General features: G+C 47.8%; 1 protein-coding gene across 2 annotated transcripts in view; it reads left to right on the top strand.

Annotated features, from left to right (window-relative positions):
• The window catches only part of spn-E (tudor domain containing 9 protein spindle E), a 134,870-nt gene that overhangs the window by 19,701 nt on the left and 88,043 nt on the right, over positions 1 to 27,126 (top strand). For both annotated transcript variants that reach the window (XM_077665305.1, XM_077665306.1), the window contains 4 exons: positions 94 to 252; positions 9,101 to 9,204; positions 18,598 to 18,659; positions 25,024 to 25,081. In XM_077665305.1, the coding sequence (XP_077521431.1) occupies positions 94 to 252; positions 9,101 to 9,204; positions 18,598 to 18,659; positions 25,024 to 25,081 (383 nt within the window). The remainder of the gene's footprint in view (positions 1 to 93; positions 253 to 9,100; positions 9,205 to 18,597; positions 18,660 to 25,023; positions 25,082 to 27,126) is intronic.

Genomic DNA, 27,126 nt, shown 5'->3' with positions numbered 1-27,126 from the left:
GTGTTTGCTGCTGGTGGCCAGTGGTGTTGCTAGTTGATGTCCAGGGAAAGCTGGGCTTGAGTTGTGGACAAAATTTGTTACGATGCATTCCAGGTGATCCTGATGTCTGCGACGTTCGACGTAGACTGTTTCACCCAGTACTTTGCGACACCCCTGCTGGACATGGTGGAGCCGGCACCCATTGTGGAGATCCCGGGCAAAATGAAGGAGGTGAAGGAGTTCTACATCAACAGCCTGTACACGCTCGGGGACGTGAGTACCAGCTTCTATCTGGTCTCTGAGGTTGGGCCGAGTTTCTGCTGAAAAGAAGTGAGCAAGTGGCCAGTCATTCGACACGGCTGATGGCACGTGAGACTGTACTGAGGGCAGATTAACTCTGGCCTGCTTCTATAGCCGATGGATTGCCCCGCTTTAATGCAAACAGGTTATTCTCGCCGAAAGCGGAGCTTTTGTACAGTACAAAAGATTGGATAGTGAAATAGAGGTGTCACCACTGCTGGTCGTTATAACAAGCAAACTTCAGTGACACTGAAGCGGTTTTTTCGGGTGTGGATCTCTCAGGCCAGTCTGCACCCACTTTGAAGCAGAAATCGGGGATACCTTCTTGACCCTGATGCTGTGGGTTTGAATTAAGAGATGGGGAAAATTTTAAATCCATTTTTTTGAGAAACAAATTTTTCTGAAAAGAATCGGTTTTTGCGAAGAACACAAAAATTGAATGGAGCTGTCCTTGGAGTCCCTTTAAAGGGGAGAGGCAACCCTTGAGCACCAACTTTTTTATTTCTTGAGATATCTGAATGAAATCTTCAGGGTAGGCTTGTAGCACAACCATTTGAAGAACTACCAAGTTTCATGGAGCTGTGCCCACTCGTTCTCAAGTTACAAGAGTATATCAAGCTGGCTTACATGGGTTCCTTGGGACATGCCTGGAGAATGCAAAATGTGCTGGCACTGTGAAATTCAGCCTGAGTCATTCCTGGATAGGTACCCCAGGGCAAGACAAGGCCCTTTTTCTAAATTTCCTTGCCTAAAAATTTTACCATAGCCCTGAATTTGGTGTTACTAATTAGACCTGCATTAAGCAAATTTTAAAGGGGCCCAGAAAAGGGGCCTCAATAAAGGTCCGATATGTCTGCAATGTTAAAAGATGATGGTTCATAATTATCCCCCAGCAAGAATTATTTTAATGCGCTTTGTGGAAGCTGAGTTATAGGCAGTCAAAATTTGAACTTCCGCGTCTTCGCGCCTTTTCCTCTCCTCTCGCACGCCAAAACGGCGGTGCTCCTCCGCCAGCCCCACTCACTTGGCCCCTCCGCCAGCTGCGGCGCGCGGAGTGGCCGCGGCCGCGGTAGCGCGTGACGCCTGAAAGAATTTGGCGCTGTGAACCAATGATAACCCCCGGCTGCTGACGCCACTTGCACAACGTGTCGTCGTCTGCCAGGTTTTTGTGTGAAAGCCTGGCTCCGCGCGTCGCCACGAGGTGCGAAAGCGGAAATTTTTGAAAATTTATTTTAAATTTCCCGCCCGCTTCTGAGGTCTCGGACGCGGCATGGCCGCCCTGTGGCCTGTACTCTACATAGTGCAAGCATTTTAAAGCCAAGTTTAAGCACCCCTTTCTGTGGCCCTTCAGCTGTTTATTACAAATTCCAGTCATAATATCTTAAAAAAAACGGGCTTGTCTTGCCCTCAGAAATTTATTCAGGCATGGAATAAAAGAAACCCCATGAAATTCTGACCAGCGGTTCCCGAGATACGGCTTGACTGAGCAGCCACACCAGGCAAAAAATTGATTCTAAGGAAATGGCCTTCGAAGGTTGAGAAGACACAAACTTTTTTGTTTCTTGAGATATCTTGATAAAATTTTCAGGTAGGCTCACAGCGTGAACATTTGAAGAACTGCCAAGTTTCATAGAGTTGTGCCCACTGGTTTTCAACTTACAGGAGTATATCAAGGTGGTTTGCTTGGGTTCCTTGGGAAAGGCCTGGAGAATTTGCAGACTGCTGGCACTGTGAAATTCATTATGGTGATTCCTTGATAGGTGCCGCAGGCAACTGCAAGACCCTTCTAAATTTACTTGCTAATATTTTAGCACATCACTGAATTTAGTGAGTTTTAGCATAGCACTAATTAGACTTTCACTAATTAACCAAATTTTAATCATCAGAAATTCCAAACATATTATATCTTTGAATAAATGGGCTTTCCTTGCCCTCAGAATCTTATTTATTATGGATGGCTAGGTGGCCAGGTCCTAGGACGCTGGAAGCGTCGATGCTGTCGGCGGCGGCACACTTCGCCATGCGGATGGACTATAACGCTCCCGTGCACGGAGCGCACGTCGCGTCTTGAATTTCATTTTAGGCCTCGTGACCGACCACGCAACGATCGGCAGGTTGCACGAAACTGTTCAAACGGCATCGCAAGAGACCGTAAAGAGGGCGATTGCAAAAATGGCGGAAGGCGAACACACCGCGCAAAGGAGAGCAAGAAGCCGGAACAGACGACGCGCAGGGGCAGCCGGCGGAGACCATCACGTCAGCGCACGCAGCTGCCAATAACAGCCGCCCGTTCCCCCGCGCTCTCGAGGAGGTGCACGCTTGGCCCAATCGTAGCCTCGGGTTTGAAACGCGGGTAACTCGAAAGCCACCGTGAGGCCCCCGATCAAAAGCTAGCCGCGCCTCGAGCATGCCGCCACCATTGCCGCCGCAGGTAGCAAAGAAAAGCGCACAAATTCATGAACAAAACAAGATCTAAATGGAGGCTCGGTTCAGCGGGAGAGGAATGGTGCGCACGCGTAGTTTGGGCATTTTCGGCGCTTCCTCGCGGCTCAGGGGCCGCCATAGCGTGTTATATATTTAATTTCCAATAGTCTCACGACAAATTAGACATTGATAATTGCAGAAAAGGTAGTTTATAACATATACTACTGGAATATACACTTTTTCCAAAAAACTACTTTTTCGTGGTTTTTTGGTTTTCAAAGATTCTGTCCCCCCTTAAAGAGGGACACTGAGGAGAAATTGAAGTTGGCTTGTATCAATAGAATACCAGCTCCTGATCACAAAAACGCCACTCTTACTAAAAGCAAAGCTCTTGTAAGGTAAAAAATAGCAAGAACCAAAATATAGGCATTGCCGCCACAGGCCAATCTCGCAAGTACAAGCGTGGTGACATCATAGAACAAGAGACGCCACCTTGGAGGAATTTTCCTTCCTACATGAAAGCCGCGAATCTCTGAGGCTGAGAAAGGAAGGTTACGCGATTCAATATTGAAGTAAGTTTTGTTTTAAAACTGATAGTAAACTTTTATCACACAAGGAAGACAGACAAAAGACAACGTGAATGTTGGAAGCAAAGAAAGCCTATGCTTGGCGGCGCCACAGGCGGCCAGGAGAGTTTTGATTTGTTATGGCGCTTCGCGTCTGAGCTCTGCGTGCACCGTGGTTTTGTTTTTGACGCGCCTCGATTTGCAAGCGCCGAACAGCAGAGGAACTACAAGTGCTGCTTCAAGTGCTAGTTAACCTTTGAAGGAGCCTGTTAAGGCTGGTCAGATGATCGCCACGGTCGATGAAAAACTATGATGGCACGATGGTTGGTGATTGTACAAGGCAGTGCCCAGTATAAAGAGCACTTGTGTCTTCGCACGCCCGCCCGGCGAAACATTCCCGGCTGTGCCAGTCAACTTCAAACTACTTAACGGAAATCGTTTGATAGAGACGGGAGACAAGGTACAAGGCAGTTGAGAAAAATATGCTGATGGCCTAGTTCGGAGACTTCTGCATCGGAAGAATGTATTCACTAGATGCGCCTTTATTCGCGTTCAAATCAGGAGCCATCGTGTCGGAGTGGTAGCGTCTCCGCCTCAAACGCCAATGGCCCTGGTTCATTCCAAGCTGCGGCACAGGTTTTTTTTTTTATTCAGTGAGTAGGCGGGGGGTTTCAGTGACTCTCATAGATGCCGCCACCGAATACTTCAGTTAGCAGTTAAGCGCAGGCTCTGTTAAGGCGCGTTTATACTGCGGCGTAACGTGCGCGCTTGCAACACGGCGACATCACGTTGGTCAAAGTGAGACCATCTATACTCCAACTGTGCTTGACCGCCGACGCGTTCGGCGGCTTCGGCGCACTCTGACCGTACTGGCGGAGACTTGGAGCATGTCTCTATTTCGCACCGAGTGCGCCAGCCATGCCGACCCGGCCAGACCGATTCGGCTCCGCGGCGAGGTGCACGTTGTGACAATAGCTTCAGTAGTTGGGCGGAGCTGTTCTTTTCAAGCACTCGGTTAATTTAATCCATTCACAGTACACATCTGAAGGTACATGCAAGTGGGCGAGAGAGCCCGATCCAGTGGACCCCTTACCTCCGGAAACGCACTGAAGCCGTTGAAGCGTCAGCTTTACCTCAAGCCGCCAACTTTAAACGCGAGTGCCCTTGAGCACCCATCCGTTTTTTGTGGCAAAAAATAAATAAATAACCTGGCCCTTGCAACCGTGGAAGACCTCGACGCTGCTTGCTGCACCGTGCAGCCGCGCCGTTCGAGGAATCACAATCCGTTGGCCCCAAAGCCTCGGCCAGCCTCCGATGGGCACGACGCGCTGACCTTGTCCTGGCCCCTCGCGACTCCCCACACTGGGTAACGTTATGATATTTAATTTGCGACGGCTGCTCACGGCGGAAGGGGGAAACGACCCGCCGGCACCTAACCTAACCGTGCTCCCTCAAAAGCATCACACGCTCTGTGGGGCTGAGGTTGCTGAAACGCAGGGTAGAGTTTTTGCGAGAACTTCGTTGGCGCGTTCGGGAACGGGATCCATCGTAAGACGCCAGTGCAAACGTAAACGAAGCGACGGTAGCGACTCCCGAAAGATGCCTTCAACGTGCGGTGGCGGTAGCTTTCATTTCGTCCGCTGCTAGACCGCACTGCTAGCCGCAAAAAATCACGGAGTCTGCGTTTACGTCACGTTTCACGTCACTCCGTCCTATGACATCATAAGAGTGCGCCGTGACGTCATAAGAGTTCCCGAGTTTGAATCGGAGCAGCGGGAAAAACTTTTTAAACTTCGAATCCAAATTTCTTTGAAATAAATGCATCTTTCGCTCCAGGACAAGCGGCAACAAACCCATGAAATGCCGAATTTCAGATTTTGCTAACAAAAAAAAATTGAGAGTTCTCCTCACTGTCCCTTTAATGGTTCGAGCTCAGCAATTCAGTGGCAGGGATGCATTCTGCAGAGTTAGGTTCAAGCTACCTTCGCACACTAGGCAAGAGCAAGGGGAGTAAACAAATCAGGTCAACAGATCGTTTTTTTGTGCATTGAAGTGCGTTGCGTAAGTGAAAATACCGGAGGTTGTCCCATAGGTCGTGGCTGCACCGGGACCTGCTGTTAGTGAGGGCATGAAAAATATAAAATGCAAAGCCTTAACAGCAGCAATTGTAATGTGGGTGGTAATTAGTCCTGCGCATTATAATTTGCGCAAAACTAAGTTGCTCATACAAATGGCGATCGATATGTCAGAAAGCAATTACAGTTGCTAACCGGCTTTTCGGACTCACTAGGTACTGTAAAATCTTTCAAAGAAATCTGGCTGTCTGGAAAAGCTTATTTCGCCGTAAAAATAACTTTTATGTCCACTTCTAATAACAAGTATGGTCATCAGGTTTGTGCATATTTTCATGGTTTACATTAGTGCGAACCTTGCTAAACATCATTTACACAGATGATGATCGTGATCGCTTTCATGAGCATAGTGTTCTATGGCTGTGCTGCTATCGGCGCATCACGGACGAACGAGCGTGCTGGGACGAAGTCCAGACCTGGTCCAAATTTGAAAGCGAAGCTGTTGGCGTGAATACTGTGCTGTGCCCGTTGTACGGATGACACGAATCAGAAAGGCAAAGATGCCGATAGAGATAAGAAACAACCAGCAAACAGCTGTAACGAGCACTCTGTTGCCATTGGCCTTTTTAATAGGCCTAGCAACTACAGCCAAAAACCACTCTCGAAACCAGCAGATCCCCAGGTGGCCGAAATTATTCCGGAGCCCTCCACTACGGCACCTTTCTTCTTTCACTCCCTCACTTATCCCTTCCCTTACGGCGCAGTTCAGGTGTCCAATGATATATGAGGCAGATATGCCATTTCCTTTCCCCAAAAAACCAATTATTATTATTAAACCAGCAGTCTGCTTATTGTACCGTGTTTACTTGCGTATAACCCCTAACTTTAAACTCCACAAGAAAAAAAAACGCGTATAACCCGCACGTTTACCTGAAAAAAAAAAATAATAATGAGCGTTAGAAAGATGCAACTGCATACTCAGTGATCATTTCGTTTTCAGAACATTTATTCTAATGACCACCACCACATCGGTTATCCGATTCTCAATCGTCGCTGCTCTCACTGCTGCCATCCGAGGCTTCTTCGCCACTCTCAAAGACGTAGTCGTCTACGGAACCATCCAAGCTGTTACTGATGGCACATTTTTTAAAGCTTCTACGCACCAAGTCAGCCGGTATCGCTTTCCGCTCATCCACGATGCACTGGCACAGCAATGGAATATCGGGCCTTCGCACGCATCCTGTTGGTGTGAGGGCGTAAAGGCCGTCGGCCATCCACTGGGCATGCAGCCACTTCACGTGTGCCGTGAACGGCTTGTTCAGGCACACGTCGTGTGGCTGTAGCATGGACGTCGCACCACCAGATATTATAACGAGGTCGGTGCCAGTCTCAGCGAGGCGAGCCTTCACCGCGTCAGTGCAGTGGCCTTGGAAGGAGTCCAGTACGAGCATCGACCGGCATGCCAGCCACTAACTAGGCCACTGCTCATCCAGGAATTTTATTCTGCGTGCACAATGATTCCTAGGGGCAGTGGTGTGCTAGGTAGTGTCTTGCGTTTGAAAATCACATACGGGCGCAGTTTCGTGCTGTCAGCTAAAGCACATAACATGACTGTGCAGCGAAGCTTGGCATTTCCGCCGGTCAGCACGCTGACTGATTTGGAAGCCTTTCTTTTTTCATGGTCATGTCCATCAGCATCGCAAAGCACACAGGTGTCTGGTCAGGATTTCCCTCCTGAGACAGCAAATAGTAGCTGTGCTCCTTCCGAAGTGCGATGACATATCGTTGAAAGTTCAACAATTTTTCCTCGTAGGCATCTGGAAGCCACTGGTACATGGTTCTTCGGCGCCACATAGAAAATCCATGTCTTTGCATGAAGCGCTGAAGCCATCTATGGCTTGCACAAAACTCGCGTGGAATGTTCATTTCCCAGGCCAACTTAAAGGCTTCCATCTGCGCCATCTCATTCAAAACAGCGTGATCACGACATCTCTGCTCCTCAGTGAACTTGGCAAGCTGCGTCTCGAAGGGGGGGTACACACCAGTCTTCGTTCTACGAAACACTGGCCTGTCCCGGTTCATTGTTTCAAGTCTTTTTTTCTTCCTTCAGTCGTGAATGCACGACTCATCGACATCATGCTGTCTCGTAGCAGCTCTGTTGCTGATGTCTTCGGCAGTGGCTATAATCTTTAGCTTCTCTTTCGCTGTGAAACACTGCCGCCGAGTCGCACTTATGACGCCAAAACAAAGCAGGCAAACAGTGCAAACTGTGGTGTAGTACACGAAACAGCGCCTGACACTAAGCTCAACAACGCTGGCTGAAGAAAACGTGACCAATGGCATGGGGAAGAACAAAGAGACTACGAATGTGGATTTGGCTATGCCTTTCGTTGGCCCCTCATCGGCTTGACAAACGTCGATGATGATGGGGATGGCGGACTTCACGGGGGAGGCCACCGCGCATCACGAAGCCGACCCCCTCCCCAAAGAAAAAATACGCAGATAATCTGCACCCCCACTTTTTAAATGGATTTTTCTTTTTTTTTTTTGCAAATTTTGGTGTGGGTTATACGCAAGTAAATATGGTATGCATGTTATTGTATGCACCTTGGGATGGCTTGTGTATAATGAGAAGTGTTTGTCAAGTTTTGACAGTGTTACGATGGGACAGTGTGGGCGGTGGTGCGTTTTCTCACATGTAGAGCTCCTCGTTTAATTGAAAAGCACTGCCATTTTCACCCGCTTGCCGGAAGTCTCCATAAATCTGTACGCCTCCCACGCACTTCGCTGCTGCATTTTCGCATATTCGAGGTGAAAGGACTCTGCACAGATGAGTTCCGTTAACTTTGACTGCCGTTCAGGCTTGTGCTGCGTACGACGCATAAAAGCACTATGAGCTTCCAACCTTGTGTGCATGATGTGCGAACCCGTGTAGAATATCAGCCCCACTGCCTAAGAGGTTTCCTTTAACATGAATTTCACTTCATTTGTTCAAGTTTGCGATATCCCTTGAAGTCTGAATGTGGCGGTGGTGCCGCGGTGAGTTCAAATGAGGTTCGAAAAATCCATCAATTATTTGTGATGCCTCCGAAATTTCAAGTGCTGTTGCGCATTAGCTCTATGGGGCATGTTACAGTGCCGCAAAGTCTGAATGTCCGAAAAATCAGGTGTCCAAATTTTTTGATTATATACATTGTAATACCATTGAGGCATACATGGACTTGGAGGCTCAGAGAACCCCAGGAAGCACTCCAAGGAGCTGTGGGATATACCATGGAATCTAATATGAGAACCCATGGCCAGGGTAACAGAGTGGTTTCCGGGGGAAAGTAAGCATAGCAGTGGACGACTGTGAGTAGGATGGGCGAAGGAAATGAGGAGGCTTGCATGCAAGGATAGGATGGCTGCAGCTGGCACAGCACTGAGTTAATTGTGAGGATATGGGATAATAGCTGGCATTTCGAGGTTTTAGTTAGGCTGGCGATGATGGTTTTTCGTGAGGGCGAAGTTTAGGTTATACTTTGGGAAGTTCAGACTAGGTAAACTCGCTATCTCCTGATGACATAGTAGTCTAGCTGAGGTTTTTGATGTACTAGAGTTGAACAAAGAGGTAATAAAACATGGTTTTCGAGTTAGGTTGGACATGCTTTGCAATCGTGGAAATTCTTTTGAAGCGGGGAAGGCTTCTTACTACCTGTGCCTTTTTGTCCACAGTGGTTTTTAACTTTAGCTAATGTGCTCTGCTTGTTTTACTGACAGTTGCCGGAGTTTGACCCCGAAATCCCAAGCATAGCGCCAGAAACGTACCGCATCGCCCACCGCCTGCTCAAGGTCTTTGACAGGATTGAAGTGTGCGAGCAAGGGTGAGTTAGCATGCAAGATACGCTCCCTTTGCATGTGTATGCACTGAGGATCATGCCAGGTGGCTGCATGTGGCTGGTTGTGTTAATATTGGTTTTTGTCTTAGTACCCTTAGACTGTTTTCACTATTGCAGTCTCTTGATAACTTTATCTCGAAGGGGGAAGAAAATTTGCTTGATTTGTGGTTGAGTTCAGTGGAGCTTTCTGGCACAAAAGCATCAGTTTGGATGAGCTCAAAGTAAAAGTGAAAGTGATTACTGATCTGTGATTTTTTTTCATTGTAACAGTAGTCACAGTCAGGTCAGTGTTCCATGTTTTGGCTGTGTCCAGCATCATCATCTCAGTTGTATCTACTGCAGGGAAAAGACATCTCTCATATCTCTCTAATTAACCCTCTCCTGAGCCGGCTGCGGCAGCCTCATCCCTGCAAACTTCCTAATCTCATCCGCCCACCTTACTCTTTGCTGCCTCCTATGACGTTTGGCTCCGCTTGGAATTGCCATCTTTACTCGCGTAATTTATGCACCCCTAATTTACTGCCTGGATTTATAAAAGAAACTTCCCTGCATATTTTGCCCTCCGTGCCGTGCAAGCCCCAGAAGATCACCACACACGGCCATCAAAGGGGACTGAGTGGTTTAAAAAAAGTCTGCAGTTTGTTTGTAGATTGACTGTTGTAAAGAAAAGTAAAGTGCACGCCTCCTTTTACCCGGCTTGCTTGCGCTGGTGGTTGCTGTCCCGTACGAACAGCTGTGAAAGCAAACTTCCGGTAACCTCTGGAGCGTACGTCGCACCAGAAGCCGAAACTACCGAACTGTTGGCTGTTCTGTTTGCCACTACTCAGCCGGGGCTGCATGGGAGGGCGCTGTTTTATTGCCTTGTATGTTCATTTGCCTCTTACTGTTGGCTTTGCCACTGTATCCTTCCACGTTTATTGCTTTGAGCTGCACATGAGTTGTCATTCCATCATGTGGGGAACTACGTAGTGGGGATGGGGGAGGGGGTGGAGTCAACTTTCTTCTGTTCTTTTGGCCTGCGAGGGGCGAGAGTTGCTGGGTCAACTTATCGTATACAAAATATCATATACATTGCACGTTATGACCTTCGTAGATTTCTTTAGGATGTGTTCATGAAATTTTCGTGTAATGTGCACACCCCCTTTTTGAAGCCTTAATTTAAGAAAAGAAGTGCACAAATTACGCAAGTAAATCTTCATTACTGTTATGCACCATAAATCATCTGTTCTCCTCACATGCCCTGCCCATGCTCATTTCTTGTTATTGATTTCAGCTAGGATATCTTTAACTTGCATATAACTAGGGCAGTTGCTATTAGATCAGGGAAGGTGTAAATGTGATGATCGTGATTCATATAGCTGATCAATTTTTTTCGACTACAATGTTTCAGACTTTAATGATACTTCAAACTTTACTGAGGAATCGTCAGGCCAGAAACTACTGGCATTGGAATGTGCAGTTAAACCTGGATGTAACAAAGTTGACAAAAGCTCGCAATTTTTCGTTACATGCAGGTTTCGCGTGAAGGCTCGTACAAATGATGCAGAAACGAAACCAAACGGCTCAAGATATCCGTGAAGGTGAACTCACCCTTCAAGCGTTTATTTCACAGCAAAAAACCGCATAATTTCCGCTTGCTTCTTCTGCACAAGTGAAGGCACAACATGGCGCTCTAAAGAAGCTAAATCGTGTAAAGCTCCATCGTCGCGTGAGCCGACGAAACTGCACAAAACGTCCATTGCTTTCATCACCTCCTTTGCAGTAGGCACATCATACGGATCTGCCTCACAGGCACCATCATCACCACCATCTGGATCTTGCACGCTTTCAGCTAGGGCTGCATCCGTCATTTCTTATGTAGCCATGGCGGCGTTGTCGGAAAACAAAAAGTCCACTCTGTTCAACGTCATCGGGTACACCACCGTTAATGTGTAGCTCGTACTACGTGTTGGCCTCATCGGATAGAGTAGAAAGATCTTCCTCCTCCTCGTCGTCGGCACCAGCGTGTGCGTTTTCGGCTATTCTGGCCTTTAAAAAGAAATTCGCGATAACTTCTGCCCTGACCTCTTGCCAGGAGGCAGCAAGCATCTCGACTGCTTGATAAAGGTCAGCCTTCATCTCGTGTTCCAGACGGATGTCAAGAAGCATCTTCAGGATTAGTCGGTGCCGGTAACAGCATTTAAAACTGTTAATGGCCCCTTTGTCCAGGTGTTGTACTAGGGACGTGCAGTTGGCCGGGAAGTAATGCAGTTCGATGTTCGACAGCTGCAGGCCTTCGACGTGGTGCGCCGAGCAATTATCCAGCAGTAGGCAAACTTGATGGCCTTGCCGCTTGACGTCCTGGTTAAATTCCTTCAAGTGGGGACACGGCTCTTTGGCACCGAAAATCGGCTCAAAAATCAGATTTTCAATCTTTTCATTTTCGTGTTCCTCGCACCATTCTGCATCTGTATGCAAATTTTAATCATTATACCCCACGTAATTAAGAAGTTATAGCAATTCAGAAATGCAGTACCACACCCACTGCCCTTTAAATTGTGGACAAACGACACCCAATTTCTCAAAACTGCAATTTTGAGGATTCTGCAATTTTGGAGGAGCGATATCTCTTAGACTAAAATGTGTTCAGTTATTACACGGCAACATTTACAAAATTAATTATCAATCTTGGGTGCCAACTTGGGCTTTTTGTCACAAAAGTTTGACTAAGTGTAACTTTAGTTGAAATTCTTCGAGCACATTAATTCTTGGCTTGTTGCACTCTATGATCCTCCTAGATCACTCTGGCAGGTCTGTTCTCATCATGTTATAGAGTGTTTAGTAATTAGCCCACCTCCAAACGAACAATACGAATTGGGTAAAATTCTGAAAACCATTTCATCAACAAGAAAACTAATCAGATATTTGAAATCAGCATGCAAAAATATACAAATGGTGCAAGTTTCAACCAGATCCACCCATAAATAAGGAAGAAAGTTCCAAGAGGGGTGTCCCCCCTTAACCACTCAGAAAATATTGGCCGAGTCATCCGCGCATTGGAATTTGCCACATACTTCACAGGCATATGCTTCGTTCCCTTAAAACACCTGGAACCGGTACTTTTGCCCACAACTAGTGGGACTCTCTTGTCTGTGCCGTCGAGGTTGGCGCACAGCATAATCGTTATGCGGAGCTTGCTCTGCTTTCCGCCGCAGCTGTCATCGCCTTTTAACACTAGCGTGCGGCCCAGAAGCATTTGAGAATATAGAGCTGTCTCGTCGGCATTGTAGATTTCACCCGCCTCGAAGCGACTCAGAATTCCAGGCAGCTTGTCAGCCACCCACGAAGCAGCAGCATTGCTGTCTGCGGAGGCAGATTCACCGCTGATTACTCTTCTGACGACACCGTGGCGGCTCTTGAATCCCTGCAGCCACCCGTTGCTTGCCATGAAATCATCATGGCCCAAGATACACGCAAAATCCTTTGCCTTTTGTTGTAAAATCGTGCACATTTCTGGCTCGCGTGTCCAAAAACCACGTGAACACTGCCTTGTTCGCATCAGCGTATGTGGACAGCTTCAGTCTTTTCTTTTTCGAGCTTGTTCCGGACTCCACTGCGTTTCTGATGCTGTGTTCCGCACTCAAAATTGTTGATAGGATGCTCGCTGGAATGCTGAAATGGTTGGCAATGCCCTTCTTCTCGCCCGCGGAGACTGCATTTAAAATTGAGAGTTTGTTTTCAAAAGACAGAACTTTTCGTTTTCTGACAGTAGAACTCATCACGATCTACCGACGACGCAGTTACAAGCGGAGACACACGACTGCACGCCGACAGGCAGGCCTAGCACCTCCAAAACAATTCCGATGAACCAGCACCCGAGAACAGTTGACATACTCACGCATGCAGACGAGGGACTTCACATATGCAAAATGGCGAATGCAGCGCGTTGTCGTCGTCTCGTTGTCCCTCTCCCTTCCCCCATTCTCCTAATGAAAGAACCGGCCATCATCGTTGCTTTTAAAGTGAATTCTTACACAGAAAATGTCTAAGCCGTTGAAACAAATGAAAATAAAAAAATACGAATGCCTGTCCTCAGATCCATACAATGCTGCAAAAGAAATCAACTGCTGCTACAAATGCCACCTGGTGTCACGCTAGACAAGCAAAGCCTGAAAAGGCTGCTATTTTAGGCACGGAGCGGCACTAGCTGCTGCCATCATCATCATCGCTAACTTTGCTCGGTCGCGTAGCTGCTGGCTTTACAGCATTAATACTCACTAATCTAGTGCATTTCGTTGGCCGAATTTTCCTTAAAAGTGAAAAAAGTAATGACTGATCACCATTGCGAGTTTGTTAGATCAAGGTTAACCCTGCCGCAAGGCATTTGTTACATCGAGGTCGAAAATACATGGCCTTCAATGGCGGCAGCGTTGGGGAATTCAAAAGCTTCGTTAAATCCAGGAATTCGTTACATAGAGGTTCGTTACATCCAGGTTTAACTGTATACATATTCACGACTGATATCTCGGACCTTCTGGAGTCTAGAAGTTGGGCTGAAATTGACTGAAAGTTTGGCTGAAATTGACTGAAAGTTTGTTTTTTGGCCCAGCATAGACGCAAATGGGCATTGGCATCTCAAACAGCTGGCCCTTCACTGCTGTGAAAGGAGCCATCTTGGATTTAAACCGAGGCAATCGGACAGACTGGCTCGAATAGGCTTGGCTATTTGTTCATCACTGTTGCAGCTGGAGTTCATTCTTAGTTGCCATCAGGGTGCCCTTGAAAGAAGACCGTGTGATCACGCTGCCGTTGTCGGCGAAGCACACGGTGCTGGGCAGGTGGGGGGGCACGTGGGGGGGCAGCCAGAGGTAATTGCTTCATCTCGCTTCTTCCAATGGGTTCTTTCTCTCGGTGTTTGCAGTCGTTGTTGCCCCGCAAAACAGTTGTTTTGCACGATGCACGAGGTACACATCACGGTGTGTTCATAACGTGACCTGGGGTTTCGTCGCAGTCTGCTACTGGTAATGTGAGGTGGTGCAGGCATGACATAAGCTTGGCACTGGCTTGAAAGCTATCCAGTAACATAGCTTGCAAGTGGAACGTGAGAAATGGTAAAGTTCTCAATTTTCAAAACCGGTTTTTCGCGGAAACTTTTTTTTTTTGAATTTCACAGAGTTTTGAGGCTGGTTATTCGAACCCATTTTCGGGTCCTGCCGAGTCCAAAAGATTGGCCGACGGCTGTACAGCAAGAAAAGCAAACTGCAGCTGAAATAGCGGAGCGACAACCAAAAGCTTTGGCAGTTTTGAGAACACGAACTGGTCACGAGATAAATGCCAGCTCTAGATTGGTGCCTGTTAGTATAGTCGGGCCCGCTTATAACGAACATGAGCGTCCTGTGGCGTCTGTTCGTTATACCCTGAAGTTCGTAGTAAGTGGGTCACAGCTTTAAAGACAGTTGCATGTCAAAACACAATTTTTTCTTTGCGAAAAAGTCCGTGATGGACGTCTTCTTTTGCAGCGCTGATTCGATGAGCGAGGTTCCAGTTTATTTAAAGCAGAAGCGTGCTCTTTGCCAAGGCCCTTGGCATAGACATGTTGTCTGAGGCTCTCTATGTAGCCCATTGCTTCAGGCGCGCTTATGGGTGCTGGCTCCGAAGTTTCATCCTGATGCTTCCGCGTCGCTCTCGTCCCGCACTTCAGAAACGATGCCCTCGTCCGTGCACGCTTCTGCGGTGTTGACATTGTCATCGACAGAAATAAAATCATTCCAGCCAATGTCATGACCCTCTATGTCGGAGTCAACTACGCGTAGCCACAAATCACCGCCAGGCTGGTCATCTTCCGAAGCATCAGGCTCGGCATCAGACACTCGACGAAGCTGGCCTTGCGGAAGCAGTTCCGCACGCAAGTGGCCTCTGCTTTCATCATCTCTACCGCTGAATACAATGGAAATGGGCATGGTGTTTTCATCTGCGATCTTGAATTGCAACCAGGGCTCGAGATTTGGGCAAAGCCAACGAAACGTCCTCACCGCAACAAGAGTGACAAAAGCGCGCGGAACGGAACGATGGGGTAGACGTGAAACGTGCCCAGGCGGCAATCACGCCAATCAAGCTAAAGATATACAGATGCACAGCGCCAGCTGGGAGACCAATGAGGAGCGTCCGTGAGCGTCAGTGCAGCCACCTCTTGGCTCCCACGGAAGACCTGCTTTACGGAGTGTGGCCTCCGCGATCGGCACCAGCGGCGGCGCGGTTGATCGCGGAGGCCACGTGCGGATTTGCAAGAGAGTGAGGAGAGGGGAGCGGAGTTGCGAGGAGGGTCGGGAGGGCGATCTTGGAAGGCGCGTCGGCGAGGAAAGGGTAGCTCGCTTGAGAGCGGCACTCAATGGGGCGGGCAGTTCGCCTATGAAGCTCGGGAAAATATACCTCGCGCTGGGTGCACAAAGGGGTCGGAGGCAGGTTATCTCGCATCGTGGCGCCGGGTTTACGCCGTTTGTTCGCTGTAACCGGTCAGCAGGGCTTAATGACATTCGTTATACGTATGATTTTGTGCCATTGAAACTATGTATATTTTGACGGTTGCGCAGGTCTCGTTCGTTATAAGTGGAGCTTCGTCTTAAGTGAGCCCGTTATATGTGGGGTCGACTGTTCTTCAAATGGTATGACTCTGTGGTGATAATGCTAGCCAGAATGTACAAAAAAAATTCGCAGCAATAGAAAGCACTCTAGGGCAAATCGTGGCAGTGGTTCAAGGCCCAACAAAGGTATGCCCTTTGGCTTGCCTTGAGCCAGATGTGGTTGTTTACACTCCGTGCCAGTGTTGTTCTTCTTACCAGTTCATATTGGTGTCGGTGCCTGGCACCACCAGTAGTTTCTGGTCATTGTTGCAGATTAGCTTATGCATGAGTGTACTGTAAAAGCCCTGCCTATAATGAGTTTTTTTTTTTTGCCCACATTTTCGAATGTTTAATTTCTGCTAAGCGTAGACAGCTGGGCTAGTTGGTTCACAGTCGCATTATGATACATCGTTCTGGCGCACGAAAAACACGGACGAAGGAAGAACAGACACACAATCGCCGGACATCAACTGAAGTTTATTCACAGAAACCAGTCCTATATGTACACATGTGACCACCAGGTAACTGATATCAAAAGCACAAAATCGGGAAAACCAAAAGGCAATCAACCAGAGCCACAGGTTCCATATCGCACACGTGCCTTCATGCAAATCGCCCACAATTTCTGTGCCTAGCTGACACGATCAACACCGTTAGCCTTCAGATAATCTAGTTCCTTTCTTCTAAGCACAATAGAGGGAGTACTGACGCAGTGATCTTTATCATTGGCAATACAGAAGGCTTCAAAAATTTCCCGGCTTTTCTGAGTCCTGAACTTTCTTAACACACTTGTTTCTTCCAAAAATGCCTTGCATGCTGGCTTATACGAACAACGGCGAATGTGGTCAGCTAAATGACCTCCGCCACTAATCGAAGTTACTGTCCTGCGATGCTCTAGCAAGCGTTCGTTGATACAGCGCCCGGTTTGTCCAATGTAGCGTTTGCCACAGGCGAGAGATGTTATAGACCACGCCAACCTTGCAGTCGACGAGGGCTTTGGTGTGCCTAATTTTGCAGGCAGACCTCTTTTTGGGTTCGTTTACTAGGCGGCACAGGCGTCCCAGCTTCTCCGGAGCTGAAAACACTACACACGGACGCCGCACTTGTCCCCGACCTTCTTGAGGCGGTGCGAGACCTTGTGCCAGTAAGGCACAACGACAGGTCGCTGTTGCGGGCGTGCGTTATCCACCTGCCTGTGCCGTCCACCAGATTTTACTTCGCTAATCTGGCTTTCGACCACTGAGGCCACGATTTCTCTCTGGAAACCTGCCTTCTCCAGACGCCTTAGTTGGGCATGGACACTCTCCCGGACTCGATGCTCACACGACTTGGCTAGAGCAGAGCGGATGCAGTTTTTTGCAGGTTTCCAGAGAGAAATCGTGGCCTCAGTGGTCGAAAGCCAGATTAGCGAAGTAAAATCTGGTGGACGGCACAGGCAGGTGGGTAACGCACGCCCGCAACAGCGACCTGTCGTTGTGCCTTACTGGCACAAGGTCTCGCACCGCCTCAAGAAGGTCGGGGACAAGTGCGGCGTCCGTGTAGTGTTTTCAGCTCCGGAAAAGCTGGGACGCCTGTGCCGCCTAGTAAACGAACCCAAAAAGAGGTCTGCCTGCAAAATTAGGCACACCAAAGCCCTCGTCGACTGCAAGGTTGGCGTGGTGTATAACATCCCTCTCGCCTGTGGCAAACGCTACATTGGACAAACCGGGCGCTGTATCAACGAACGCTTGCTAGAGCATCGCAGGACAGTAACTTCGATTAGTGGCGGAGGTCATTTAGCTGACCACATTCGCCGTTGTTCGTATAAGCCAGCATGCAAGGCGTTTTTGGAAGAAACAAGTGTGTTAAGAAAGTTCAGGACTCAGAAAAGCCGGGAAATTTTTGAAGCCCTCTGTATTGCCAATGATAAAGATCACTGCGCCAGTACTCCCTCTATTGTGCTTAGAAGAAAGGAACTAGATTATCTGAAGGCTAACGGTGTTGATCGTGTCAGCTAGGCACAGAAATTGTGGGCGATTTGCATGAAGGCACGTGTGCGATATGGAACCTGTGGCTCTGGTTGATTGCCTTTTGGTTTTCCCGATTTTGTGCTTTTGATATCAGTTACCTGGTGGTCACATGTGTACATATAGGACTGGTTTCTGTGAATAAACTTCAGTTGATGTCCGGCGATTGTGTGTCTGTTCTTCCTTCGTCCGTGTTTTTCGTGCGCCAGAACGATGTATCATAATGCGACTGTTTAATTTCTGCCCCGCATTATATGTGGTTCCAAGCAATTTTCAGCCCAAATCCGCAGTTGCAGTTTCGCTATTATTCAGCGCTTCCAGCAAAAGGAGGTGCTATCTAGCGGCGACGTCGATTGGCTGTTTCAAGTTCGATGCCATTTCAGCCACTGACGTCGTAACGCCCGGGCTGCCGTTGTCCCTCGCATTGTCCCTGAAAGGAGGACAATTGCACTTCTAGTGGTGTCGGAACTGTGGAAACAGTGCTCAGCTGCTTTTGAAAGCAGAGTAATCATAGCTGCCGAAAGCTTTGGCACCGCATACTGCGCAGTTATCCTCACTTGCATTAAACGTGAATGAAAACTTATTACTATCCCCAAATTACACCTCATATTTATATGCGGATCCCTATTATACAGGGGTTTTTACGGGTCTTGGCAGGACAACAGGTAGCCCTTATTGCTGCTCTGAAGTAAAATTTTTGGTTTAGACTCTGTAGCTCTTGGGTTCGGCTGCAAATTTGTCTCTGACAATTATATTTTCCTCTACTCTTGCAGTTTGGACCAAAACAAGGACAGGTTTGCTCCAAAGCGGGGTGCAGTCCTAGTGTTCCTTCCAGGTGAGCGGCCACTTGCTACGACTGATGTCTCCCTGTTTTAGTGGTACCATAAGTTAACACAGACGCGTCCGTGTTCACCACAGATAAACACCGTGCAGGATGTTGCTAACATGCTCCTGCTAGATGTACTAGTTATCCAGCATCTGGAAGAGCATTGTAAGTTTAATTGGGCCATAGGAATATCCGAGTTTCTAATTCTAACCAAATGTTAAATGGAGATTCTACTCAGAAAAACTATTTTAATAATTGCGACAGGTCAATGAAACTTTTACCATTTAAAGAGTGTGAGGTGCTCTTTTCAAATCTGCTTTTAGATTTTCAATAGCTCATTTGGTTGACTTTTCGCATGTCATGCAACTGTTAAAACAAGGCATGTTTGTGCACACTCAGGCTATAACAGTGAGCACAAGAGAGCACTAAAATATAGTTCGTATTGCTCCCAATGAATACTAAAATTTAAAGAACCATGAAAGAATAGTGTACCACTGGTTATTTATTATAGAAAAAAATTCAAATGCAGACCTTCACTTTGACCATTCCAGGTAAAGAATAATTTGCAATTATCTCGCTGATTACCTTGAGCAAATGTCTGAAAGTTTTTTTTGAATTCAGGACATGTTAAAGCATAAGCATGACAAATTTCATTGTGATCGAACTACATAAAGTGCACAATTTTTGGTGCACAAACTCTAAAAATGCCACAAAACGAACAGAAAAAAACGCATTTGAAAGTTTAAAAACATGTTGACTATTTCACCAGACTGTCAATATTGATGAAATTTACACAGAATGCTGGTTTTAGATAACCAGTTTCGGAGTGCCAATAATGGAACAAAACCGCACAAGCTGCTTGTATCTGACGCCGATCACGCGCGCTGCGACCGCAGACTTAATGCTCACGGCAAAGGCGTCCCGTGTGCTGCCGCTGGAGGACACCTCATCGCTGCCATTGCATGACGGAGACGCGCGGCCTGAAGTGTACGTGGATGAAACGACGGTTGCGGGACACGACCAGGGCCAGAGATTTGAACGAAGCCAACGAAACGTCCGCACAAGAGTGACAAAAGCTCTTGATGGGGTAGACGTGTAACGTGCACAGGCGGAAATCAAGCTAAAGGCACAGACGCACAGCGCTAGCGGAGAGACCAATGAGGGGCATCTGTGAGCGTCAATGCAGCCACCTCCTGGCTCCCACGGAAGGCCTGCTTCACGGAGCATGGCCTACGCGATCAGCATGGGCGGCATGCTGTTGATCGCGGAGACCACGCACGGATTTGCAAGAGAGTGAGGAGTGGGGAGCAGAGTGGCGAGGAGGGACGGGAGGGCGATATTGGAAGACCCGCCAGCGGGGAAGGGGTAGCTCGTTTGAGAGCGGCACGAAATGGGGCGGGCAGTTCGCCTATGAAGCTCGGGAAAATATACCTCGCGCTGGGTGCACAAAGGGGTTGGAGGCAGGTTATCTCGCATCGTGGCGCTGGGTTTATGCCATCCGTTCGCTGTAACCGGTCAGCAGGGTTTAATGATGTCCGTTATACATGTGATTTTGTGCCATTGAAATAATGTATATTTTGTCAGTCGCGCAGGTCTCGTTCGTTATAAGTGAAAGTTCATCTTAAGGGGGGGCCGTTATATGTGGGCTCGACTGTATTGTGAAGGATGCAGTTTAGCTACACTGGTGAAGAGTTGCGTGCTTAGCTCATGGGTATCAGCTGCCTTTCATGCGGTTGATGGGTGCAGCCAGAAGATGCTTGCCCCTATGTCATGTCGTTAGCACAGAAATGGTCTGTTAGGTTCTGCAGTCAGTTCACACTGGAATTTAATTACAGTCAAACCCCACAATAACGAAACCGCCAGGGAAGGAAAACTTTTTTGTTCTCGCGAGAAATTCACTGTCGTGAAAATGGATAAATAAGGACACCCATCACTTTCCAGAGCCTAAATTTAATGAAAAAAGAGGTTTATTTTGCTCTGCTATGCAGGAGCTTCACGACTCTGTTTTCGCAGCTTGATAAGCTGTGCATATCTTTGTCGTCGTCGTGGTCACCAAGGAAAGCCCGGATAACGTCAAAAGCGTCAAGCACATCACGCCAGCTTACTTCCCCTCTTGTGCTTGGTTTTTTCCACCCTCGTCCTCACTCTCCTCGTGCACGATCAAGTCGGCGTCCGCACACAAAAAATCGACCAGTTCAACAGCGTCTGGCACCATTGCATCGACACTGCAAAGTGCGCCCCATGCTTCAGTTAGTCGCTGCAGATCGTCACTGCTTGCAGGAACACTCGCTTCCGGTTCTGCCAAGGCGTGCTGACCAGCCGTGAAACCAGTGTGCCTGAAGCAGTGGCCAAAGTAGCAGCCCACACCCCGGCAAGCATCTCCAGCGCCATGAAAAGATCCATTTCCATCGGTCGTTTCATTTCTGTGTTTAACAACATCCGCCGGATGAGTCTTCCCCGCTACGCAGATTTGACTCTTAATAACCCCTTGGTCAAGAGGTTGAATAATGGATGTGCAGTTTGGAGAAAAAAAAAAAAATCAAGCGGACGCTTGTCAGGACATTATCTTCGATGTGGTGGGCACTGCTGTTATCCAAAAAAAGGCACACGGATCCGCCCTGCTTCTGCATACCTGCATCAAAGGCTTCCAGCGAGCTGGAGGATATTGCGCACACCATCCAAGCTTTCTGGTTAGCAGTGTACTCGACCGGAAGCCTTCAGTTACCTTTAAAACACTGTGGCGCCTTGCACCGGCCGATCACGAGGAGGGGACGCTTGTCAGATCCGTCCATGTTTCAATACGAAAGAATGGTCACTCGCTTTTTGGTCAGCTTGCTGCCATGGCATTTTTGTCTCTTCAGGTCGAGCGTTTTCGATGGCAACATTTCATAGAAAAAGCCAGTTTCATCCGCATTATAAATTTTGGAGGGCTCGTATTCATCCATTATGCTTTCGTAACTTTCTTGCATCCAGGACGATGCTGCTGCAGCGTCGACGCTCGCAGACTCCCCCGACAACACCTTGGCGATGATGCAGTGCCGTGCTTTAAATATCCTTAGCCATGCGGCGCTCGCCCTAAAGTTGTTGTGCCTGAATGTAAGTGAAGTCAATCGCCTTCTGCTGCAGAAGGCTTCCAGAAAAAGGCATCTTGCTCGCTTTATTGTCGAGGAACCACTGGAGAACGGCTTTGTCGACGTCTTCGTAGACCGGCATTGCCACAGCCTTGCTCAGCGTGCGCGTGGCTTCTGAAGTGCCGCCATAGTGCTGTTCTTGGATTTCAGAATCATAGAAAGTGAGCTGCACGGGATACTGAATTCCTCCACAATCTCCGACTTCTTTCTGCCTTTTGCAGCTTTGGCGATGATTGCAGAGTTTTCCTGCAGCGTCAAAAACTTCCGCTTTTTAACAGGAGGCGGCATATTTCCGACAGTAAAAAAAAAAACGCTGGACACTAGCTAGTCATGGGCAAATTCGCCGTGGACGTGGTGGACGGGGAGATAGCGTGGTCAGCATGCACACGAGGTAGCGAAAAGAAAAAGAAGGGTTCGTTGTTCTGCCTAGATGCTTACCCGGTTGGCCGGCGGTGTTGTCACGTGAAACGTCATGTGCGTGCATAGTAGCCAACAGATGTCCTAGCAAAAAGCCGCTTTCAGTGAACAAAAAAAAATCTCGTTGCTATCATCATTACCGAACCGACAGAAAGCAAACAACAATGGCCGCGCTGGTGCTTGTTGGCAGAAATGAACGGCCCCGACTTATCGGATGAGTGTGCCGCTGCAGTTTTGCCACTTCTCTGTTCCCAACTGGCTGATGTGCCGAAAAAAATGTTACAGATCACTACCTCAAACTTTGGTTAATGCGGGAGTGCTTTTTAAGAACTCTTTGTTCTTGAGAGGGGGCAAATGCATTGAACTCTATGGAAGTCCGCCGGGGGCACCAAAATTTTTTGTTGCCGCGAGAATTTCGTTTTTGAGGGGTTCAGCTGTATTTGCGCGCCCTTTAATGCACCTTCAGCTAGAGTATATAGTTGTCTGTTCTGCAGCTGCGATGAACGAACATGCTGCTAGAAAGTGAAATGTAGCAGCCGTAACCTAGATTCCAGTTTCTCACTGCCAAATTACCAAGCAGGCTCATCAGTTGGACTGTTCTGCTCCACTCAGTAATAAAAGGGAAAAAAAACACTTAAGAGAGGCGGAGGGGGTGAGAACTAACTATTTGTTTCTCAGCAGAAAGCCCTGAAATTTGGCACACATGCTGCACATTGCAGTGAAGAGACAAATATAAAATTTCATAAAGATATCTTCATTAGTTTTTGTTATATAAGAATTTACAAGTTCGTTGTGGAAAGCCTGGCACAGTAACGAACTGTGGTAGTGAGCCGTGAATACTTTGCATGTTTGCCCAAATGTGTATTCTACCCCCAGACAATGTTTGAATTTTTTTTATTGTGCTAATAATTTTTAACTGAACATGACATGCACGTGACTGTGCTTCACTGCACAAAGCCATGTAATTATTGTGAAATAATAAAATAATGGAAAGGTAAATAAACATTTCGAGACTGTCTTTAAGTACAGCACAGTTTATGGATCACAGCAAAACAAACTGGATCGAAATTGGTTCAGCCACTGCCACTGTTGCGCTATGCTTTCCACGAGCGAGGTGATCGACAAAAATGAAAACACAATTGAGAAAACGGGCTGCAAGGTTTCGCAACCACTGCAGATTTGTTAGAAAGCACCAGAGCTGTAATATTTTGCATCATTGCTGTCAGGCATCTTCTTGCACCTCTGTCTCTTTGCTTGGTGGGCTTTGGACGCCTTCTTCAGGTTCCTAAATTTCAGAAATGAACTGAAAACTTCAGATTCATTTGTCGGTTCGAAGAAGACACTTCCCAAAGGAACATTACTGATATTGACTGTGTTTTGGGGCATGTGTGTTGCATTACTGATTGGCCCTACTATATTGTCCCTTTTCTTGAGCCCTCTGGATGACAAGGGCACCATGATGTACACCCAAGGTGGCACACATTGCCGAGTAGCCTCTTTGGCTCCCTGAATTGTACTTACGACTGCCTCATTTACTGCCGCCTCTATGGCGGAAAGTGAGGCATGCTCGTCCTTTGACAGTGCTGACCATACTTCGTTCAGTTGCGGACGCTACGCGAAGGGAGTTGCGAACGCTGCATGCCTGCGCTTCTGCCATCACTGCCGACATGAAACGTGGCTCGAGGCGCGCCTGAATGGCACTACGTTTGGTCGACGATTCATCCAGTGAATCTTCAGCTATCACACTATAGCTCATCGATGGTTGGGGCTCACTTGCAGGCTACATGTCCGTGTAGCACGATGAGCCAGAAACAGAGCACACCATCTCTGCCAGCAATGCTGACCTTTGACCCGCGTCGCCTCCAACGATGTGATCTCTGCTACTGATTCGCGCGGCCATACGCAGAGGTGCAAGAGACTCCGTTGGCGTGTGTTCTGTCGGCTGGGTTGTCGGCACCAATGGCACTGGGCGATTGTCGGCTTTGCTGCTGGAGTTGCGTGCTGCAAGATAGCACGCCACGTTTGCGCATGTTCAGTCGGGTGCTCCGCTTCTCCCGTTGGCCGCCATTTTTTTCTCGCCTTAGAAGGCTTGCGCTTCCATTGTCCGAAGGCATGCTTCGTCGAAAATTTTTTTTTAAAAAATAAGTGACTATCCATCATTAACCTGGGAGCTTTCAGAAATTCGAATTCTGCGTGTCAAATGAAGACTCCAGCGTGGTTTGCGAAGCAGACAACAGCGGTCCACTGTGGTTGCCCGCAGCCGCAGCAGCAACCACTGGGGAAGCGCCTTTCATAGACCGGCAGCCAATCGGAGGCCCGCTTTCATAGGAGGGCCCATGTGACCATCTCTGGCATACCCGTATTTGTTTTGTGTTTGTGCGACTGTCACAAGATGGCGACGACTGAAAAATTCAGAAACGGAATGGCGAAACTTCGATCTTTTGAACCATACCAAGATGGCGGAAAGACGAGATATGGTTCTGCGAACTGCGGTGATTTTGTGTGATTTAAAACTGTTTTCTTGCCCTGCGCACTGACAAATTAATTTTTTTTGGTCACTTTCAGTGCCTTGTCAGCGAAACCGTTTTGATACAACGTAGATTAGGCGTTGCAGATACCGAAACGCGTGGTGTCCAAAAATTGATTTTTTTTTTCCACAAATTTAGTGATCTCATCCCCGCGTCCCCCCTTAAGGAAGCTTGATACATCATCTCTCGTTTTGGTCTCCTCTCTGTTGGAAAAGCCTTGTTGTTACAGGCCTACAGGTTGCAGCTCTTCTGATCATAGTAACGTTTCGTAACGGTTCCTTGTTTCTCACTGTGCAGGTTACGAGGAGATCTCTACTTTCAGGGACACAATCCGAGAAGACTGCATCCCTCTAAGGTACGATGAGCACATCACACTGTCCGCACCCTCTCTTCCAAGTTTCGACTGTGTTTACATGATTGTAAGTCGATTCGAATGTAAGTAGACCCTCCTATATCCCATGTCAGAAAAAAAAAAAAAAAACTTGAGGGTTGTTTATTTATTTATTTATTTATTTATTTATTTATTTATTTATTTATCAATACTGCCAATCCCTGTTTCAGGATAAGCTTGGCCTTTAACAGTAGAGCGCGATAGCATTATCCAGCCGCTTTTGCCAGCTGCCTTTTGTCAGCTGCCTATCCTCGGCCGCTTATCCTCAGCCACCATCGGCTGCCTCGCACGGGCACGCTCCGAAACAAAAATGTATTAGTCACTGTACTGCTCGTCCACACTTGCGCCATCATCCTCACTAGCACTGCCGTCGTGATCACTGCTATGGTCTTGCAGCACGTCGTTCTAACGTCGTCGTGCACCAAAATTCCGCACTTCGCGAACAGCCGCACCACGACATCGCGTGGAACAGCTGAAAATTTTGCCTCGCTGCAGCTTCCAGACCTGTATCACCCGTTGCAAACGTAGAACTTTCAGCCCGGCGCGCAGATCTTTGTTTCTTCGGCGTAAAGATTCACAGCTATCTTGGATGTAGCCGTGAACGAGCACCGGATGCTTACCAAACCCAGAGCACAAATGACTGTTCACAAAGCACTGCATTAAAAACTTGTAAAATGCGGCTGGCAGTCTTCCGATGCGTCAGAGCCAAAGAGAAACTACGCGTGAGCAACGTTGGCTCTTCCGTCAGCTACCAACACTCCCCGGCACCGCTGCTATTCCAAGTGGCGGTGCCGCCGCAATTGGAACAGCGGCCCTTCCATCACCTGCCGACACTCCCTTGAAATAAGGGAGTAATTACTTATTGACATCCACACGAGCGCAGCCATATGGCTACAAAGGAAAGCTACACAGCTTTCTCAGGAACTTCGTAGTCAAAGAAAAATTCGGGCTGGTTCCCTGGTTCGAACCATGGACCAGGATGAAATTTTCTTTAACTACGAAGTTCCTGAGAAAGCTGTGTAGCTTTCCTTTGTAGCCATATGGCTGCGCTTGGGTGGATGTCAGTGAGTAATTACTCCCTTTTTATAAATCTACTCCACCTTGGGGGTTTCCCCAAACATTTTACCGACACCCGCTTGAGTGCTGAGTGCGCAATTGAAAGTAAAAAAAAAAAAACTTCAGGGATGTGTACGCTTCCCCTTTAAACGTAGAATGCGGGCTGCCGCCGCTTGTCACCAGCAGCAGTCTGCAGCCGCGTGCGGGGAGGGGGGTGCTGGTTTGCTGTTTATCGGCAGCCGCTATCGGCCGCCGCGTACGGGGAGGGGTTACTTGTTTTGCGCGTTGACAGAGCAGCTGCTCAAGGCCAGCACCAAGAGCGATGTACCCCCCCCCCCCCCCCCCCCCCCCCCCCACTTCGAATTTTCACATTTAAAGAAATAGGTCTACTTACAATCGAGTACATACGATACTTGCACGGTGATGTCTCTGATACCTGGTGTCTCTTCACTCAGCAGTTAAGATTGGGCAGTCAGCACAGCTTGTATTGCGTGTTTGTACAAGGCACGAAATTATGAGATTTCTTTCTTTTTTTACAGGGGCATTGAGAACAGCTTCTCTCATTTCTCATTTGTTGTTTTTACTTAAAATGATTGTTGACTCTGTTGACAGGGGCTTGGCAGTAAAAGCCACAGTAATTGTTGTGAAAATTGAAGCTGGAAATGGAGCACTTTCTCCATCACTCGATTCAACCTTGTGAGATTGAGGGCGCGAGGGACTCCGTAATCGTCAAAATAAGAGGATGGCGGAGTGGCCTAGCCCTGGAGATGCGCAAAAAAAAAAAAAGGACATTTCAGGCGGTTGTCAGAAGCAACCTGTGGTGGCGACACCTCTGTTCCATTTTCTGAACATTTATGTCTTATGAATGGTCTGTTTTCTGTGTAAATGGCATCTTTGTTATTGGAATGTGGCAATCGGTCAGCATAAGCCAACTTTGATTTCTCCTCAGTGCC

This window comes from Amblyomma americanum, chromosome 5, assembly GCF_052857255.1.
Source record: "Amblyomma americanum isolate KBUSLIRL-KWMA chromosome 5, ASM5285725v1, whole genome shotgun sequence".
In the NCBI taxonomy this organism is placed as follows: domain Eukaryota; kingdom Metazoa; phylum Arthropoda; class Arachnida; order Ixodida; family Ixodidae; genus Amblyomma; species Amblyomma americanum.
Note: the sequence above shows the minus strand (reverse complement) of the source record. Positions and strands in the feature narration are given on the sequence as shown.